Source organism: Hypanus sabinus, chromosome 5, assembly GCF_030144855.1.
Source record: "Hypanus sabinus isolate sHypSab1 chromosome 5, sHypSab1.hap1, whole genome shotgun sequence".
Classification (NCBI taxonomy): Eukaryota; Metazoa; Chordata; class Chondrichthyes; order Myliobatiformes; family Dasyatidae; genus Hypanus; species Hypanus sabinus.
This window is the reverse complement of record NC_082710.1, coordinates 147,198,274-147,217,967: the sequence shown is the minus strand read 5'-3', so window position 1 is coordinate 147,217,967 and position 19,694 is coordinate 147,198,274. Positions and strand designations below refer to the sequence as shown.

Genomic DNA, 19,694 nt, shown 5'->3' with positions numbered 1-19,694 from the left:
AGCATGCTGACTTTGACTTATTTTATCATTAGACTCCAAGTACCTCGAAACCTCATCCTTAATAATAGACTGCAACACTTTCCCAGCTACTGAGGTTAGGCAAACACCTATAATTTCCTTTCCTTTGCCTTCCTCACCACAGATTCAACCTGAAAATTAACCTTTAGGGAATCCTGCAAATGGATTCATAAGTTCCTTTGCACCTCAGATTTTTGAATTTTCTCGCCATTTAGAAAGCAATCTACCCTTTTATTTCTTCTATCAAAGTACATGACCATACACTTCCCAGCACTGTATTACATTTGTCGATTCTTTGCCTATTCTCCTAATCTGTTTAAGTCCTTCTGTAGCCTCTCTAGTTCCTCAAAACTACCTCCCCCTTCACCTATCTTCATATCGTCTGCAAGCTTTGCAACAAGCCATCAATCCAAGACATTGACATATAATGTAAAAAGAATCGGTCCTAGCACAGATCCCTGTGGAACACCAGTAGTCACTGGCTGCCAATTAGAAAAGGTGTCCTTTATTCCCACACTTTGCCTCCTGCCAATCAGCCACTGCTTTATCCATGCTAGTATCTTTCCTGTAATACTATGGGCTCTAAACTTGTTAAACAGCCTCATGTGTGGCGCCTTGTCAAAGGCATTCTGAAAATCCAAGTACACCACATTCACCAATTCTCTTTTGTCTATGCTGCTTGTTATTTCTTCAAAGACTTCCACCAGGTTTGACAGGCAAGATTTTACCTTGAGGAAACCATGCTGGCTATGGCCTATTTTATCATGTGCCTCCAAGCACCCCGAAATCACCATAACAATTGACTCCAACATCTTCCTAACCACTGAGGTCCAAGTAACTGGCCTATAGTTTCCTTTCTTCTGTCTCTTTCCCTTCTTGTGGAGTGACATTTGCATTTTTCCAGTCCTCTAGAACCATTCCAGAATCTAGTGATTCTTGAAAGCTGGACTTGCAGAAGGGTGGGAACTAGCATGCCAGACCACAGTGGACAGGTTGTGGAGGCAGACCTCAGTCAAAGTCAGGAATCAAAAGATTGAGTATGGTGTAACTAATGTGAGAGGTTAACGGAAGGGTGGCGTTACTGGACAAGGAAAATGTCATGGCAGTGCTCAGTCAGGACAGACTGAAGAACTCGTCTAGTGAGGCATTATGGTTGGAACTGAGGAATGAGAAAGGTATGACCGCATTAATGATGCTATACTACAGACCACTCAACAGCACGTGGGATTTAGAAGAACAGCTCTGTAAAGAGATTGCAGACTGTTGCAAGAAACATAATGTTGTCATAATAGGTGTTTTTAACTTTCCGCATATTGACTGGGATTCCCATACTGTAAAAGGACTAGATGGGATAGAGTTTGTCCCAAGCACACACCTTTGAAGTCCCAACTAGGAAGAGTGCAATACTAGTTCTCCTGTTAAAGAATGAGACAGAGCAGATGACGGAGGTTTGTGTACGGGAGCACTTTGCATCTAGTGATTATATTACCATTAGTTTCAAAGCAAATATGGAAAAAATAGGCCTGGTCTGTGGGTTGACATTCTAAATTGGAGAAAGGCCAACTTTGAAGGAATCAAAAAAGAACCAGCAAGTGTGGATTGGGACCGGCTGCTTTCTGGTGAAGATGTACTTGGTAAGTGGGAGGCCTTCGAAAGTTAAATTTTGAGAGTACAAAGCTGGTACGCGTCTGTCAGAATAAAAGGTAAACATAACAGGTTTAGGGAACTTTGATTTTCAAGAGATATTGAGGCCCTGGTTATGAAAAACGAGGCACATAGCAGGTATAGGCAAGTAGGAACAAATAATGTGCTTATGGAGAGTAAAAAGTGCAAGAGAACACTTAAGAACTAAATCAGGAGGACTAAAAGAAGGCATGAGATTCCCTAGCTGACAAGGTGATGGGGAATCCTAAGGGATTCTACAGATATGTTAAGAGCAAAAGGATTGGAAGGGCCAAAAATGGTCCTCTGGAAAACCAGAATGGTAATCCGAGTGTGGGGCCTGAAAATATTGGGAGATATTAACTGGATCTTTTGCATCTGTATTTACTCAGGAGATGGTCATACAGTCTATAGAAGTGAGGCAAAACATCATCGACTTCATGGACCCTATACAGATTATAGAGGAGGTGTTTGCTGTCTTGAGGCAAATTGGGGTGGATAAGTCCCCGGGCCTGACAAAGTGATACCTCGGACCCTGTGGGAGGCAAGTGCAAAAATTGTAGAGGCCCTAGCAGAGATACTTAAGTCATCCTTTGCGACTGGTGGGGTACCGGAGGATTGGAGTACAGCTAATGTTGTTCTGTTGTTTAAGAAAGGCTCTAAAAACAAACTAGGAAATATAGGCCGGTGAGCCTGACATCTGTAGTGAGAAAGTTAGTGGAAGGATTTAGTACTTGGATAGACATGGACTAATTAGTGTGGCTCATTTACGGAAACCCATCCTAATAGCACTGTCTTTGCTTTTGAACCTGTGATATTCTCACCTCCCCATGATACCAGTTTAATTCCTCCGCATGCCCAAACTGCTCCTGGTTGTGTTTAGATGCCACCCTGGGGTGGCACAGCAATGTAGCAGGTAAAGCTGTTGCCTCACAGCTAGAATTCAATCCTGACCTTCTGTGCCGTCTGTATGGAGTTTGTATGTTCCCTCTGTGACGTCTGTGTTTCCTCACAGTGCTCCGATTTCCTTCCATATCCCACGGATGTGCACGCTGGTAGGTTAGTGGGCTATTTTAAATTGCCTCTGATGTACAGGTGAATGTTCAAAGTTCAAAGCAAATTTATTAATGGTGCCACAGCAACAACCTGGCACTCAGTGTCAGTAAGACAGAAGAGCTGATTGTGGACTTCAGGAAGGGTTAGACGAAGGACCACATACCAATCCTCACAGAGAAATCAAAGTGGAGAGAAGTGGAGAGTTTTATATATTATTATTATTATCATTTTATTTTTATACTTATTTCAAGCATTACCAATTTTTATTTTATTTTTAAATACTTCTTTGACATTATTGACTCTAAAATTTCTTCATATGTATGGCAAAATAAAAATACTAGATTAAGTAAAAAATATTTACAGAAGTTTAAGAAGGAAGGTGGTTTGGCTTTACCAAACTTAAGATTTCATTATTGGGCAATTAATATTTGATATTTAATATTTTGGACACAGGACTCAGTGGCAATACAAAGTCCACAATGGGTAAACTTGGAGTGTAAATCTGTACAAGGTTTTTCATTGGTTTCTATCTTAGGGTCTTCGCTTCCCTTTGTTCTTTCTAAACTGAATAAACAAATGATTAACTCAATAATTAATTATACATTATGAATATGGTTTCAATTCCGTAAATTTTTTGGTTTGAATAAGTTCATTTTTTCAAGCCCTATTATATCTAACTTCTTTTCTCAGCCCTCTGTTGTGGACCAAGCCTTCTTGTTATGGAAAACGAGGGGAATAACATGTTTTTGTGACTTATTTTTAGATAATTGTTTCATGTCCTTTGAACAACTGTCAAATATAATTTGCCTCGAGCCCATTTTTTTAGATATTTACAAATTAGAAATTTTTTGAATATAACCATATAACAATTACAGCACCGAAACAAGCCATCTCGGCCCTTCTAGTCCATGCAGAACGCTTACTCTCACCTAGTCCCACCTACCTGCAGTCAGCCCATAACCCTCCACTCCTTTCCTGTCCATATACCTATCCAATTTTTTTTTAAATGACAAAATTGAATCTGCCTCTACCACTTCTACCGGAAGCTCGTTCCACACAGCTACCACTCTCTGAGTAAAGAAGTTCCCCCTCGTGTTACCCCTAAACTTTTGCCCCCTAACTCTCAACTCATGTCCTCTTGTTTGAATCTCCCCACTCTCAATGGAAAAAGCCAAACCACGTCAACTCTATCTAGCCCCCTTATAATTTTAAATACCTCTATCAAGTCCCCCCTCAACCATCTATGCTCCAAAGAATAAACTTTCTCTGTAACTTAGGTGCTGAAACCCAGGTAACATTCTAGTAAGTCTCCTCTGTACTCTCTCTATTTTGTTGACATCTTTTTTTTCCCCTTTTTTTTTCTTTTTTTACTCCAAATTTGGCCTCACCAATGCCTTGTACAATTTTAACATTACATCCCAACTCCTATACTCAATGCTCTGATGTATAAAGGCCAGCATACGAAATGCTTTCTTCACCCTATCCAAATGAGACTCCACCTTCAGGGAACTATGCACCTTTATTCCTAGATCACTCTGTTCTACTGCATTTCTCAATGCTCTACCATTTACCATGTATGTCCTATTTGGATTATTCCTACCAAAATGTAGCACCTCACACTTATCAACATTAAACTCCATCTGCCATCTTTCAGCCCACTCTTCTAACTGGCCTAAATCTCCCTGCAAGCTTTGAAGACCTACTTCATTATCCACAACGCCACCTATCATCTGCATACTTACTAACCCAAATTACCACCCCATCATCCAGATCATTAATGTATATGACAAACAACATTGGACCCAGTACAGATCCCTGAGGCACACCACTAGTCACCGGCCTCCAACCTGACAAACAGTTATCCACCACGACTCTCTGGCATCTCCCATCCAGCCACTGTTGAATCCATTTTACTACTTCAATATTAATACCTAACGATTGAACTTTCCTAACTAACCTTCCATGCGGAACCTTGTCAAAGGCCTTACTGAAGTCCATATAGACAACATCCACTGTTTTACCCTCATCAACTTTCGCATTTCGCAATTTACCCTCGCATTATGTTACAGCCTTTTCTAAATTCATGCCCAATTGATATTACGGAAAAATTTTTAGGTTTAAACCCTTATCAGAAGGGTTTAATAGCCGCTACTTACAATATGATTATAGACAGGGATATCAGATTAAATTAAGAATGAATGGGAAAAAGAACTTCAACTTCCCTTACCTACAGAGCAATGGGAGAAAATTTTACAGTTAGTTAACTCCTCTTCTATATGTGCCAAATACGCCCTGATACAATTCAAGGTGGTGCATAGGGCCCATATGTCTAAGGACAAATTTACTCGTTTTTATTCCCATGTTAATCCAGTCTGTGATAGATGCCATTCTGAAGTAGCCTCTTTGACTCACATGTTTTGGTCTTGCCCTTGCTTGCAGAAATACTGGAAAGATATTTTTGGTATAATTTCAACAGTTTTGAGTATTAATTTACATTCTTATCCTATTACTGCAATTTTTAGCTTACCAATGGTGGATAATAGTTATTTATCCCCTTCAGCTTGGCGGATGATTGCATTTGTTTCATTAATGGCTAGAAGATCCATTCTATTGAACTGGAAAGAAATTAATCCCCCAACTACATTCCAATGGTTTTCCCAAACTATATCTTGCTTGAGTTTAGAAAAAATCAGAAGCATCATTTTTGACCCTTCGGTCAAATTTGAAGAAACCTGGAGACCATTTATTCAACATTTTCATATGAGCTAAATTGACTTTTCCTGAACCTTTATTTATTACCCTCAGTTATTTGGATAGACGTGCAGAGTTACTGACACTACTGTGTATATCTGATATAATACAATAGCCCAGGTTTATTAGGTTAGTTGCTGATCGTTTTTTTGGGTTTTTTAAAATGTAAATACAGAATGAGTTTGGGAGGTTATTATATCTGTGTTATCAACTGTCTGCATTTGTATTGATGGCCTTATTAATTATGTACTCTCAAGCTCTCTGTATTCATATTTTTCTATGTTCTGTTTGAAAATTAGTAAAAAGATTTAAAAAGAAAGAAAGAAGTGGAGAGAGTGAGCAGCTTCAAGTTCTGGGTTCAAGATCTCTGAGGATCTAACCTGGTCCCAACACATACATTGATGTAGTTATAAAGAAGGCAAGACAGCAGCTATACTATTAGGAGTTTGAAGCGATTTGGCATGTCAACAAATACACTCAAAAACTTCTGTAGTTGTACCGTGGAGAGCATTCTGACAGACTACATCAATGTCTGGTATGGAGGGGCTACTGCACAGGACCGAAAGAAGCTGCAGAAGGTTGTAAATCTAGTCAGCTACATCTAAGGCGCTAGTCTACAAAGTACCCAGGACATCTTTAGGGAGTGGTGTCTCAGAAAGGCAGCGTCCATTATTAAGGACCTCCAGCACCCAGGGCATGCCCTTTTCTCACTGTTACCATCAGGTAGGAGATACAGAAGCCTGAAGGCACACACTCAGCGATTCAGGAACAGCTTCTTCCCCTCTGCCATCTGACTCCTAAATGGACATTGAATCTTTGGACACTGCCTCACCTTTTTTAAATCTGCAATATTTCTATTTTTGCACTTTTTAAAAATCTATTCAGTATGTAATTGTTTATTTATTATTATGTTTTATTTTATTTATTATTATTTCTTTCTCTGCTGTATTATGTATTGCATTGAACTGCTGCTGCTAAGTTAACAAATTTGACCTGATTCTGAATATGCCACCATATACTATCCTGAGATTCATTTTCTTGGAGGATTCACAGGAGGACTAAGAGATACAACAGAACAGATGAAAAAATTTGGAGTGAGTTGATGGGAATGTGGTGAGAATAGAGTGAGATTGGTGTAAGCAGTACCTGAATGTTAGTATGCTTTGGATGGGCCGAATGGCCTGGCCTGTGCTGTATGTCTGTGACTCTACTTCTCTTGTGTAGGTTTCACCTTCCCCTCTATCCTATTCCATCTTGTCAGCTCCCTCGTTATCTGCACCATCTGCCCATCCCTGCACTCGCCGGAGATTCACACAGACAGTGTATCGGAACAGGGAAACCCGCCGATCTCAGCTGCAGCCCACAGCCTAACAGGGCAAACACTAATCCCAGGTAATCCCAGACTCAGCAGCATGAAGCTAACTACACAATACAAGAAGGGGCAACAAATGCAGAGAAGCTAAATCCTGACATCGGCAGAACCCTGGGAACAATCACTGAGACATACACCTGGAAAATTCATTCTCACTCAGATAAAACCAATGTGATTTTATGGAGGAAATTGTGATTGACAATTATTATGTTTTGAGGAGCAACTGACAGGATGGAGAAAGAGTTCAGAAGGCATTTGAGGAGGTCTTCACTAAAGGATGTTCCATTAAACAAGGGCCCACCAGGTAACATCAGCACATGCAGAGTTTGCAGATGAATGGATTTTATTACTTTCATCCTTCATTTACATGATGAGTAAAAACCTTTACATTACTTCTCAAAGTGCAATTATAGTAATTTATAATAAATATTATGTACAACAGGATAGTCAATATAACATAGAAATACAGCATGAATGAACCAGTCTGATGGCCTGATGGAAGAAGCTGTCCCGGAACCTGCTGGTCCTGGCTTTTATGCTGCAGCATCGTTCCCCAGGTTTTATGTTGCAGCTGGAACAGTTTGTGGTTGGAGTGACTTGGGTCTCCAATGATCCTTTGGGCCTTTTTTCACACCTGTCTTTGTAAATGTCCTGAAGAGTGGGAAGTTCAAAACTACAGATGCGCTGGGCTGTCCGCACCACTCTCTGCAGAGTCCTGCGATTGAGTACAGTTCCCGTACCAGGCAGTGATGCAGCCAGTCAGGATGCTCTCAACTGTGCCCCTGTAGAAAGTTCTTAGGATTTGGAGGGGGGGGGGCATACCAAACTTCTTCCAACTGTCTAAGGTGAAAGAGGCGCTGTTGTGCTTTTTTCACCACACAGTCGGTATGTACAGACCATGTGAGATCCTCGGTGATGTTTATGCTGAGGAATTTACAGCCGTTCACCCTCCCGATACCAGATCCATTGATGTCCGTAGGGGTTAGCCTGTCTCTATTCCTCCTGTAGTCCACAACCAGCTCCTTTGTTTTCGCGACATTGATGGAGAGCTTGTATTCTCAACGCCACTGTGTCAGGGTGATGACTTCTTCTCTGTAGCCTGCCTCATTATTATTTGAGATTAGGCCAATCAGTGTAGTGTCATAGGCAAATTTAATTTGCAGATCGGAGCTGTGGGTGGCAACACAGTCATGGGTATACAGAGAGTAAAGGAGGGGGCTTAGTACACAGCCCTGAAAGGCACCTGTGTTGAGGGGCAGAAGTGAGGGAGCCCACTCTTACCACCTGCCGGTGCTCTGACAGGAAGTCCAGGATCCAGCTACACAAGGCAGGGTCAAGACTGAGGTCTCTGAGCTTCTTGTGAAGCCTGGAGGGAATTATGGTGTAGAATGCTGAGCCCAAGAACAGTTTTCTCACATAAGCATCCCTCTTCTCCAAATGTGTAAGGATAGGATGCAGAGCTGAGGCTATTGTGTCATCTGTCGATTGGTTGTGTCGGTAGGTGAATTGTAGGTGTCCAGTTTGGGTGGCTCCATGCTACAGACGTAATCCTTGACCAGCCTCTCAAAGAATTATTATTCTTATTATTGAGGGGAGGTCGACAGGATGCCAGTCGTTCAGACATGTTACCTTGGTCTTTGTAGGTACAGGGACAATGGTGGATGTTTTGAAGCAGGAGGAGGAGATATTTCTACAGATGGACCCTGGAGAGCATTCTGGCTGTCTAGTACGGTGGCTCCAATGCGCAGGATCGAAAGAGGCTGCACAGAGCTGTAGACTCAGAAGGGTGGTGGGGTTGTCCTTGGAGAAAGTGAGTGTGTTTACTGGGCTGTGGATGGCTGAGTGTAATCTCACTGGGTCACAGGACCCCTAGGATTGGGTCAGGGTGGGCAGTGGACGCTGCTTCCCTCACTGGAGGGTCAGGACAGAAAGTGCGAAGCCAAATGCAATGTTAGTATTCACTTCCGGAGGTCTAGGAGCAAGGATGTCATGCTGAGGTTTTATAAAACATTAGTCAGACTACACAGAGTATGGTCAGCAGTTTTGGGCCCCTTATCTAAGAAAAGCTGTGCTGCCATTGGAAAGGGTCCAGAGGAGGTTCACAAGAGTGATCACAGGAATTAGATTGTTAATGTGTGGCTCTGGGCCTGTACGTGGTCAAGTTTAGAAGAATGAGGGCGGGTTCCCATTGAAACTACCTGTGTAAAGTGGATGCTTCCTATAGTGGGGGAGTCTGGGACCAGAACGCACAGCCTCACAACAGAAGGACGTCCCTTTAGAACAGAGATGAGGAACTTCTTTAGCTGGTGGGTGGTGAATCTGTGGAATTCATTGCCACAGACGGCTATGGAGAGAAAGTCATTGGGTGTATTTAAAATGGAGGTTGAATGGTTCTTGATTAGTAAGGGTGTCAAAGGTTAAGGGGAGAAGGCAGGAGAATGGAGTTGAACGGGATAATAAATCAGCCATGATGGGAATGCAAAGACTTGATGGACTGAATGGCCTAATTCTGCTCCTACGTCTTCTGGTCTTATGGTGTTATTCTGAGTCTGAGGCTCGATACGTCTTAATTTCAGTCTCAGGATGAGGATATTACTCTTTGTCATAAGTGATCACAAGCAGATCCTGAGCAGAGCTGTAGGTGGGAAGCTAACCAAAAACACAAAATAAATCAGGCGACAAAAAGGCAGCTAAATCACAAGGACAGTTTGGGGACATAGCAAATTCAGTCGTTCACCTGCTGACCCATTTTGGAAATCTCACAAATACACAGAAGGGTCAGGCTTCTGAGGGATTCGCGGCTGGGGACCGGAGGTTTGGATAGTTGTGGGACTGTGGACTGAGAAGGGACCGGAGGAACAGGACCAGCTGTGACTACTGAAAGACAGAAATGGCCACTCCTGCTCCTACTTGTCCAGGAAATGGGTCAGCAGGTGAACAAGTTAAGTTTCCCACCTGCTACCCCACTCAGGTTCTGCACGTAAGGCCATTGGGAGGCCACGCTGATCTGCGATGGATTTACCAGCAACCGTCAGTCACAGAGAACAGGCCCAGAGGGTGTGGAAACAAGAGGCTCAGTCTGGCTCCTTGCCAAGGTCATGCACAAGCGTGTGCGTACAGGTAGAATGAAAAACTTACTTGTGGCAGCATCACAGGTACAGAGCACATGGCTGGTGCTCCGATGTTAGAGAAATCCCTGGAACCGATGCACAGGAGAGTTGGTGCATGCAGGTCGACTCCTGCCCTCTGCTGAACTTTCATTCATTTCCAGCTCCCAGTCTCTTCCACTTTCGGCTCACATCACATCACAGTACATAGAAGAGTAAAGCGCAGGAAGAGCCACCCCAAATTGTGCAAGGTAATTAACCAACATAACCAACCTGACTGTCGCATCTCCCACTGCAGCATAGTTCAATTCAGTTTGTTTCCTGGCAGAAAGAGAACGTGAAAGCTCAGTAAATGCACTTCCCTTTTGGTTCCAAGTCGCAGTCTAGACTCCTTGTGCTTGGACAATGAGATGCATTCAGGATCTTTCCTCTCACAACCAGCATCCATAACTGTGTCAAAAATGGCGGGGCTGAGCCGTCTGCAGTCCTTTTGGTGAAAATGCTTCCACTGTGCTGCTAGGGATGGAGTTCCGGTTTAGACCCAGTGTTGCTGCAGGCTGCGTGATAGATTTCCCAGTCAGGAGGGGAGGGGGGCATGAAGGTGGTGGTCTTCCCATGAGCTGCTGCCCATGGTGGGGTCTATGTTGGGTCTGCCCAGGTGACCTTGGCGAAGAATTGCAGCACGTTTTGTAGACGGTACACACATGGCCACGGTGGGAGAGGCCATGTTTACAATGATGGTGGTTGGGACATTGTGACATGGAGAGACACTTGTCCAGGCAAAACCATTTCAGAAATCCACAAGTGGTCAAGGGTCCGTGGTTTTGGGGATATTGTGCTGATGTGGATATTTTAAACCTGCAGACAATTAGTTACACATGTACACATACACACACACGCATAGCGAAACACCCACACACACAAACATTTTAAGATACAAGCTTGGTTAATGCCATTTCCTGTACACAAGTGTAAAGGAAATAATTGTTATACACAGCCACAACGGTACACACATAGCAACATGTATCTGCACTCGCACGCAGCCACACCTACATATGGAGAGTAAATTTCTGAAGCTCAGGGGCTTTTCCACGTGTCCCTAGTCGTTGCTGAGAATCTATCAACAGTCTGCTTTGCTCAGGCAAAGGGGCAGAGTTTCCCACCACAATCACAGACTGTGGAAGCAAAGTTAAGTGGGGGGGGGCAGCCAAGTGTATCCAGACAGCAACTGGGACAGAAAACACAGGAGGCAGAGTGGCTGGAGACCAGAATGAGGCACAAATCACACACACAGCTCCTTCATTCATCCTTTATAATGTATATCACATCTGTACAGGTTTCTGTTAAACAAGTAACAATAAAATTATTTCTTACAATCTGGTTAAACCCCAATACTGTGAATCATACACTATACATGGAAAGTTCCTACCTGTACATTTATACAAACTCTTGAGAAACTAAAAAGGCAGCTATTTCTGATAAATATTTTTAATAAAAACCATTTCCTCTTCTTTATTGTTTTTGTCCAGAGAGAGATGTAGATTTTAAAAAAGGAAATGACGATTGACATTTTTACAATTTTTTTCAAGAAAGTGTTTTTTTTACAAAACAAAAACTAGTCCAGGCACCGGACATGAAACATAAAAACCTGGGCTCTTTTGAGTCCTCACTGTTACTTGGAAAAAAAACCTATAAACTGGTCTCCAGGACAAATGCCTTCTTTAGAGTACACCCCACTATCCACTTGGCCAGAGAGAGGGGGACACGTCAGTAATAAATACACAGGGATCTGTTGCTGTACAGAGAGCGGGCACTGACCCTGGAACTACCTGGTATACGCCCTTTCCTTTTTGGATTTCTCCAGTGCTTTGTCCATGGTCTTCTCATTCTCGCCCCTGCACTTGGGACAGTACCATTTGCCTTTGGGTTTGTGGTGGAGACTCACACAGGAGAAGTGGAACCACTCGATGGGACATTCATCATTGTCACAGCCGATCATCTCTCCGTAGGAGACCTGGTTGCACAGGCAGTAGGTGGGCTCGTTGGGATCGATGGGGAGGTCAGTGGGAGAAGCTTCCCTCTCTGCCTTGGCCTTGGACCTCTTCTTCTTCTTGGAGGTCTTTGCCTTCTTCTCCTTGGGCATTCCGGTGCTGGTCTCCTCGTGGTCGTGGTTGCTGGAAGTGTTCTCCCGGTTCTCGTTGTTGCGCTGCCTCCTGGACCTCTTGGCACTGGCCTTCTCCGCGGGTGCCGTGCCCTCGCTCCTGGACCTGTCCAACGAGGACTTGCCATTGGCGTCACTGGCGTCGGCACAGTTTTCGAAGAGCTCGACGTGCCCCTCCACCTGCCGGCTCCGGTTCTCCACCTGCTCCACCATCTGGTTGACGATCTGGATCTTCTCATCGCCCAGCTCCTGGCTGCGGATCAGAGCCCGCTGGATGTAGTGCAGGATGCGCCGGCGCTGCGCCACGTCCGTCTCCCGCCGATGCTTCTCATAGTACTCGTCCAGCTCCTTCAGGATGTCTGCAGAGAAAGGGGGAGTGAGAGAGAGGGAGAGAGATGCGTCACACAGGTGTCGACCTGCCACAATGAGCCTGCGCCGCGACCGTTGTCGTGAGGGGAACACGGCCACCACTGTCAGCACAGTAAGATCACACAAGCAGCAGTACAACAGCGACCAGGTTCCCCGAGTCAGGATGAATACTGACCCCAGGTCACAAGTTCAAGAAAACTATAAGGGATTTTTCACTGAATGTGATGTCTCATTCCAAAGACAACTCCTCCCAGTGTCACGTTCCATCAGTACCACACCCACAGAACACCACTCCCTTAGTACTGACCCTTCCTCAGTATCACCCCTCCCACAGAGTGACCCTCCCTCAGTACCACTCTCCCACACTGTGACCCTCCCTCAGTATCATCCCTCACAATGTGACCCTCCCTCGGTATCACCCCTCCCAGTGACCCTCCCTCAGTGTGACACTCCCTTGGTACCACCCTCCCACAGTGTGACCCTCCCTCAGTATCACCCCTCCCACAGAGTGACCCTCCCTCAGTACTACCCTCCCTCCCACTGTGACCCTCCCTCAATACCAGCCTCCCACAGTGTGACCCTCCCTCGGTATCACCTCTCCCACAGAGTGACCCTCCCTCAGTATCACCCCTCCCACACTGTGACCCTCACTCAGTATCATCCCTCACAATGTGATCCTCCCTCAGTATCACCCCTCACAATGTGACCCTCCCTCGGTATCACCCCTCCCACACTGTGACCCTACCTCAGTACCACCACTCCCACAGAGTGACCCCCCCCCCTCAGTACCACCCCTCTGACAATGTGACCCTTCTGAAGACACACACTCGGCAATTCAGGAACAGCTTCTTCCCCTCTACCATCTGATTTCTAAATGGGCATTGAACCCTTGAACACTACCTCACTTTTTAAATACATATTATTTCAGTTTTTGCTTGATCTTTAATCTAATCAATATATGTAAACTATAATTTATTGATTTATTATTTTTCTTCTATATTACGTATTGCATTGAACTGCTAAGTTAACAAATTTCGCGACACATGCCAGTGATAATAAACTTGATCCTGACTCAGTATCGCCCCCTCACGATGTGACCCTCCCACAGCCGCCTCACACACCCCCTGCTTCTCCAATCTTTGCTGGTCCCCTCACCTCTCCGCTCTCAGTACCGATGCAGACTCTCCAATGGAAACATTGACAATTCCCCCCACCCCACTGAGTTCCTCCAGCGGATTGCATGTCCCAGATTCCAGTAGGGGTAGTCCCGTGTGTCTCCAGAACACGTTCCATCTGGCTGAAAGGCCACTGGTGTATTATATAGTGATAGGGCCCAGTTCTCGACCAGAGGGGGTTCAAATACCACATTATCGGACTTGGAAGTGCAGAATTAGTAAAGGGAAAAAGGCCTGCTGTCCCTCAGTAGAATCACGACTGATTCTCTGTACCAGAAATCCTCATATTCATCTTGATGGGTAATAAACACATTAGGTACAGGCCACTCAGCCCCTCTAACCACTGTTTGATAACACCACACCTTTGATATTACTCTTCAGCTCCCTCTCCGTCTCAGTTCCTTCCCCTGTCCCCTCCACCGACTTCCTCTCTCCCAGCTCCTTCATCTCCTCCATCCTGGCTCCCTCCCCCTCTACCCCACCTCCTCACTCTGTTCTCCCCCCTATCCCCACCACACTCTGCTTCCCTGCCCCCTCCACCCCATCTCCCTTCATCCATGTTCCTTCTCCCTCACCCTATCTCCTGCACCCCTGCTCCAACTACACCTGAAACCTCCTCCTTTCAAACCCCCCCCCCCCATTGCAGATTAAATATTGGGGGCAGTCCTTGCCTCCACTTCATTCCCCCACCAAAAGATTCACAACCCCCAGGGATGAATTTCTCATCTCCTTCTTAAACTGGAGATCCCGTGCTCTGAAACTATGTCCCCCGTTGTCTAGATCTCTCCACCATGGGCAATATCCTCTCAGCACTCACCCTGAAAACCCCCTCCGAATCCCACGGCTGAGTAAGGGAACCACATTTCCAGTGAATAAACCCAACTTCCTCAACTTCTCCTCATGCATCAACCCTTCCATCTCAGCAATCTGACCAGTCAACTTTCTCTGTACTGTACGAATATCCTTCAATATGGAGATCAAGTCACTACACAATGTCCTTATAATCCATGGAGTCACATTCCACAGATCTGAGATGTTACTGAGAGAGTGAAAAATAATGCAGATGCAGAAAATCTGAAACAGAAACAGCGAGAGTGCTGAAAACACTCAGCAGGTCAGGCTGCATCTGTGGATTGAGAAACGGGGTCGACACTTCAGGTCTGACATCCTCTTCCACTGCCTTCTCCATCTCCACCACAGATGCTACCTGACCCACTGACTGTTCCCAGCACTGACTATTTCTGTTAATGGAAGCCCGTGCCAGTGTCCAGCTGGAGTTGGGAACAGGATCATTGAAGATGAGGAACATGAGAGCCAGGACCACAGTACTACATCCCTCTAACAAGTTGTAAATATCGATATCAGAGTTGATGGTTGTATGTCATTGTGGCATTAGTTAACTAGTGAACTTAGTGCTCTTCATGTTTCACTTATCTGTCGGAAGACAGTGTCCCTATCCCTTACAATTAACAAGGACTTAGTGTACCAGCATCCCATTTGCAAAAAACATGAACATTCCACTACCCTTCCTAATTACTTACTGTACCTGTAAGCTGATTCTGTGTTTAATATACAGGACCTCCAGTTCCCTGCACACTATAGCTTTTGCAGTCTCACTCAACCCAAGCAAATCATTTGTTTTTTCCTATTTCCTTCCAGAGTGGACATCCTCACATTTTCCCAGATTATACTCCATCGGCCCACCCACATCCTCCTGCAGGCTCCACATTAATCCTCACAACCCACCTAACTCTGTACCAGCGACAAACTTGCCTGCAGCAGTCTTTAGTTCCTTTATCAAAGGGTTAATAAAAATTATATATGATTGAAGGTTGAACATTGACACCTGTGGTGTAGCTTAAACACTTATCCAAACTCTTTGTCTGATGTAACTTTTTTACTGGGCTCTGGTGGGTTTCTTTGCTTTGTGGCTGCCTGTAAGGAGACAAGCCTCAAGATACTCATTCTTTGATGATCAATGTACTTTGAACTTTTCCTATTTGCCTCTGGGTCACCCTATTAGTGTGAATAAATTAACCAACATTACACTCCGGTGCATTTTACTTAGAACCGTATCCAGTGCTTTCCAGAAGTTCAAATATACCGGCCCTTCTTTGTACATTCCATTTGTTACCCAAAGAACACCAAGGAACTGGACAGAATCTCCCTTTTACAAAGCCACTTTCACCTACTGTTGTATCATTTTCTAAATCCCCCGGAATTTTCTTTAATGTACGAGGCAAGTCCCCCCCCCAACGCAGAGTGGTGGTGGGACTGGAATGTGCTGTTAGGAATGGTGGTGGAGACAAATAAATAACAAGAGATTAGCTTTATTTGTCACATGTACGTCGAAACACAGAGTGAAATGCACCAACACAGTCCAAGATGTGCAGGGGGGCAGCCCGCAAGTGTTGCCATGCTTCCATTTCCAGTGTGCCCCCACAACTTTACTCATCACTTTTGGAATGTGGGAGGAAGCTGGAGCACCTGCGGAAAACACACGGTCACCGGGAGAATGTCCTTACAGACAGCAGCAGGAATCGAACTCGCACCTTACAGCTGGCATCGTAAAGTGTTACACTATAAACGCAGGACAGAGTTGTTTAAAAGGCTCAGACCAGCACATGGACAAGCAGAGGACAGAGAGATATGGACGTTGTGTAGGCAGAAGGGGTAAGTCTTGTTAAGAATTTTATTTCAAAGACAAGAAAATCTGCAGATGTTGGAAATCTGAGGAACACACACAAAACGCTGCAGGAACTCAGCAGGCCAGGCAGCATCTGTGCAAAAGGGTTAACTGTCGACGTTTCGAGCCGAGACCCTTCATCAGGACTGGAAAAAAAGATGAGAAGTTAGATCAAGGTGAGGAAGAAGTACAAGGTCTTCTAACTTATCTTTTTTTCCTCTCCAGTCCTGATGAAGGGTCTCAGCCCAAAACTTCCACTGGCCACTCTATTCCATAGATGCTACCTGGCCTGCTAAGTTTTGTGTGTGTTACTAGAAATTTTAATTAATTAGTTAACATTGTGTCTGAAGGGCATGTACTGTTCTGTATTAACAAATTCCTGCATCTTCCCAGTGACAGTTCGGCAAAATGGCCTATTGTTTCGTGCTTTTGCTTTTTTTTTAATAAAGTAGTTCTTAAATAGCGACCTTACGTTTTCCAAATGAATGGGATCTTTCTGGGATGCAGGAAGTTTCAGGGGAAAACTTCCAAACTCGAGGATGCTGGTCTGCTCAGCTTTTACTCCTTTAATTTGCTGAGTATTTTCCCTCTATTGAGATAGGTTTAAGTTCCCCAGTAATGTACTGAGATTTCGTTTCCTCCATTAAAGACTTTTCAAAACAATTTAAAAACTGTGACCTCTCCTTATTGCCTGACTGTAAATCCTCCCCCCGGCCCACGAACATTCCCGAAAGGACCAACATTTATTCAGCCACACTTCTCACTGTTTGTATTAGTTACTCGTAAATTTATAAATAACCCAGGATCTATCATCCTCTCCCCGGCCCTCCGGGCTCACTCAGTGGGAGAAAGGACCACAAGTAACAAGATTCAGGTATCCGGCTGCCCAGCTTTAGGAAGGCTGACGGGACCAGGGACCAGGGACCAGGGACCAGGGACCTGGGACCCAGACCGGGAATAAGTCACATAACACGCCAAGGACAGACAACCGGGATTGAGCTAAACGAAAAGACCTAAAATGGAGAATAAACAAGAGGCCGGCGAAATACACCCACCAGACTGATGGGCATGGCTTTCTACCAATCATTGTCAAGGTCTGCAAAGCAGTAGTCAATGAGAAAGCAGAAACCTTCCCGCGGGGCAACTGATTAGCATATACGTCCTCAAATTGCAATCTTCCCAATGATTGGCATTCAATTTACCCAATCAAAGGACGCTGCGCTGACCTCGCCCCTGAGCCACTGACTGACGGTTGCAACTGCCTCTCGGATGCGCGCACGGGCCGGTTGCCTTCTTCAGTGTGCAACGGGGACTGGCTGACCACAGTGACTGACAACGAAAATAACCTATCAAAAGCGAATCGTCTCTCTCAGTGACAGGCACAACCGACAGCCTATCATAAAGTCGTGCCGTACAGTTGACTCCACCTCCTTAAAGATCGGCAGCGCAATCTACCTATCAGGAGACATGCAGCGGCTAACAAGGAAACAAGTGGCAACCAATGAACATGGAGGAGGTGAGTTTATGCTAATGAGGACAGGAGCTATAACTAAGGCCGCAGCGAGGCGGCTGCTTAGCGCGGCGGCGCCGCTTGGAACACGCTGATTCCGTGCTCTGTGCTCGGACCCGTTGCACACACCCAGATGCCAAGCCACCCCTTCCTTCTGCCCGTTATCCGCAACTCTGCGCATACACCCGCCCCCCCCCCCGATAGGCCCCTTGACCGTGGAGCAGTTGCCTCGACGCCGGCCGGGGAACTGGATACAGGAGACGGGTCGAGTAGAGGCTGCGATCGTCGCCTGCCGACACTCTTTCAGCCCCGTTAAAGAAGACTCACTGAGGGAGAGCAGCCTTGAGGTCCCAAGCTGAGAAAAGGGGACCCTTCGCTCTCTTCCCCGCCCGCCCGCTGCCCGGCTCCCAAACCCGGTCGAGCTGTCTGTTCACTACTCTCCTGCGTCGCTGACTGTCAGACATTTATTCCTCTTTCTGCCAAAATGGCTGAGTGCTGGAGCGGCTCTTTTGTTCGGCCCGCCCCAGTGCTGCAGCGGTTTGATGGGAGCCGGCTCGCACCCCAGTTCCTACCTTGGTATTTAGCATCGATTTCCCTCATCAGAGAAACGTTCCTCTGAAGATCGAAAGGCAGAGACTCGATTGAATCCAGATAGTCCTCCACATAGTTCACAGCGTGCAGCTGCTCCCCGTTCGCAGGACTCAGCATCTTGCAAGCTACATTTGTTATTTGTTGGGGCAATAGGGGAGGGGAACAGACGGACTTTCCTTGGGCCACACTCGTTCGCTCACACGGTGCAAGCCTCAGCCCCTCACTCTCGCTCACTCCGCCTTTCTCTTTTTGGAAAAAATAAACAAGCAAATTTGAAAAGACACTGCCGGGACAGAGCGAGGCGTGAACTGGAGAGCTCTCCCCTTACATCGGCGAGTGTGGGTACAGCCTCCTTGGCCTCAGTGCCCCTCTACCCCTACACAGTCCGATCCCAATCCCGGGGCTTTGAATCCAACGTGGAAACAGCGAACCCAGTTTGAAACACTTGGGAAACACTCGAGAGGACAGCACGCATGCGCGCCGGCGGTCCTCATTTGCATAGTATTGTGACGTCTCTGAGCGCCCGCCACAGCTCGTGCCCATCTGACAATTGTCCTTCCAACTATTTATTTTAGCTGTCGCATTTGGCAGGCGCATGTTTCGTAAAGTTATCTGTCAATTGGGATCCAACGTATGTGTTTTCTATTTCTCTCCACCAAAGCTCCTGACAGATGCCGCACTTTAATTAGTGATTGGCAGCACGATACACCCTATTAGCTGCAACCATTGCCGAGTAAAGGGAAGGATTTCACCAATCGGCAGGCTCAGGCGGCGGGAGCTAGCTCCCATTCGGTCCCGCCCACGTAAATAGGAGCCGTCAACAGCCGGTGGTCTGGAATACGCATGTCCGTCGCAGTGTCATCTGGGAGCTGGAGTCTCTATCGCCCATCGCTCACTGTCACCCGGGTTACTTTAGACTACAAGTCCAGCAGGCTGTGCGCCACGAGCGGGACACATTTAAAATGTGCGGGCAGAAAGCCGTGGTTGAAAGGTCATTGCTGTATTTTTCCTCCGATCGTGAGGTAGAGGAAGGGCGCCTCCGTTGCTATGGGAGCTGCCGGTTGCTAGAGTTTTGAAATGTTTTCCCCGGGCCGTGACTGCTGATAACTCATAACTCTGAGTGACACAGACCTCCTTAGAAGGCATCCCCACCTCCTTCCCCTCCAACTTCACACCCTTCCCCCTCACGTCCCTACCCCACAGCCCACTGCTTGTCGCAGCCTCCGTCCGTCAGAC

The 19,694-nt window shown here is 45.8% G+C and overlaps 1 protein-coding gene across 1 annotated transcript; it reads right to left on the bottom strand.

Annotated features, from left to right (window-relative positions):
• Positions 1-11,248: 11,248 nt before the first annotated feature.
• ing1 (inhibitor of growth family, member 1) lies at positions 11,249-19,666 on the bottom strand. The gene is made up of 2 exons (XM_059970580.1): positions 18,440-19,666; positions 11,249-12,486 (listed from the first exon to the last, which is right to left on the bottom strand). Exons 1-2 carry the CDS (start codon positions 18,573-18,575, stop codon positions 11,792-11,794), a joined length of 831 nt encoding a protein of 276 aa, XP_059826563.1. The 5' UTR covers positions 18,576-19,666; the 3' UTR covers positions 11,249-11,791.
• Positions 19,667-19,694: the final 28 nt, after the last annotated feature.

Excerpts from the sequence above, each read along its gene's own strand:
- ing1 (XM_059970580.1), bottom strand. The coding sequence starts at position 18,575 with ATGCTGAGTCCTGCGAACGGGGAGCAGCTGCACGCTGTGAACTATGTG. Across the intron at positions 12,487-18,439 it reads AATCGATGCTAAATACCAAG|ACATCCTGAAGGAGCTGGAC; the intron begins GTAGGAACTGGG and ends CTTTCTCTGCAG.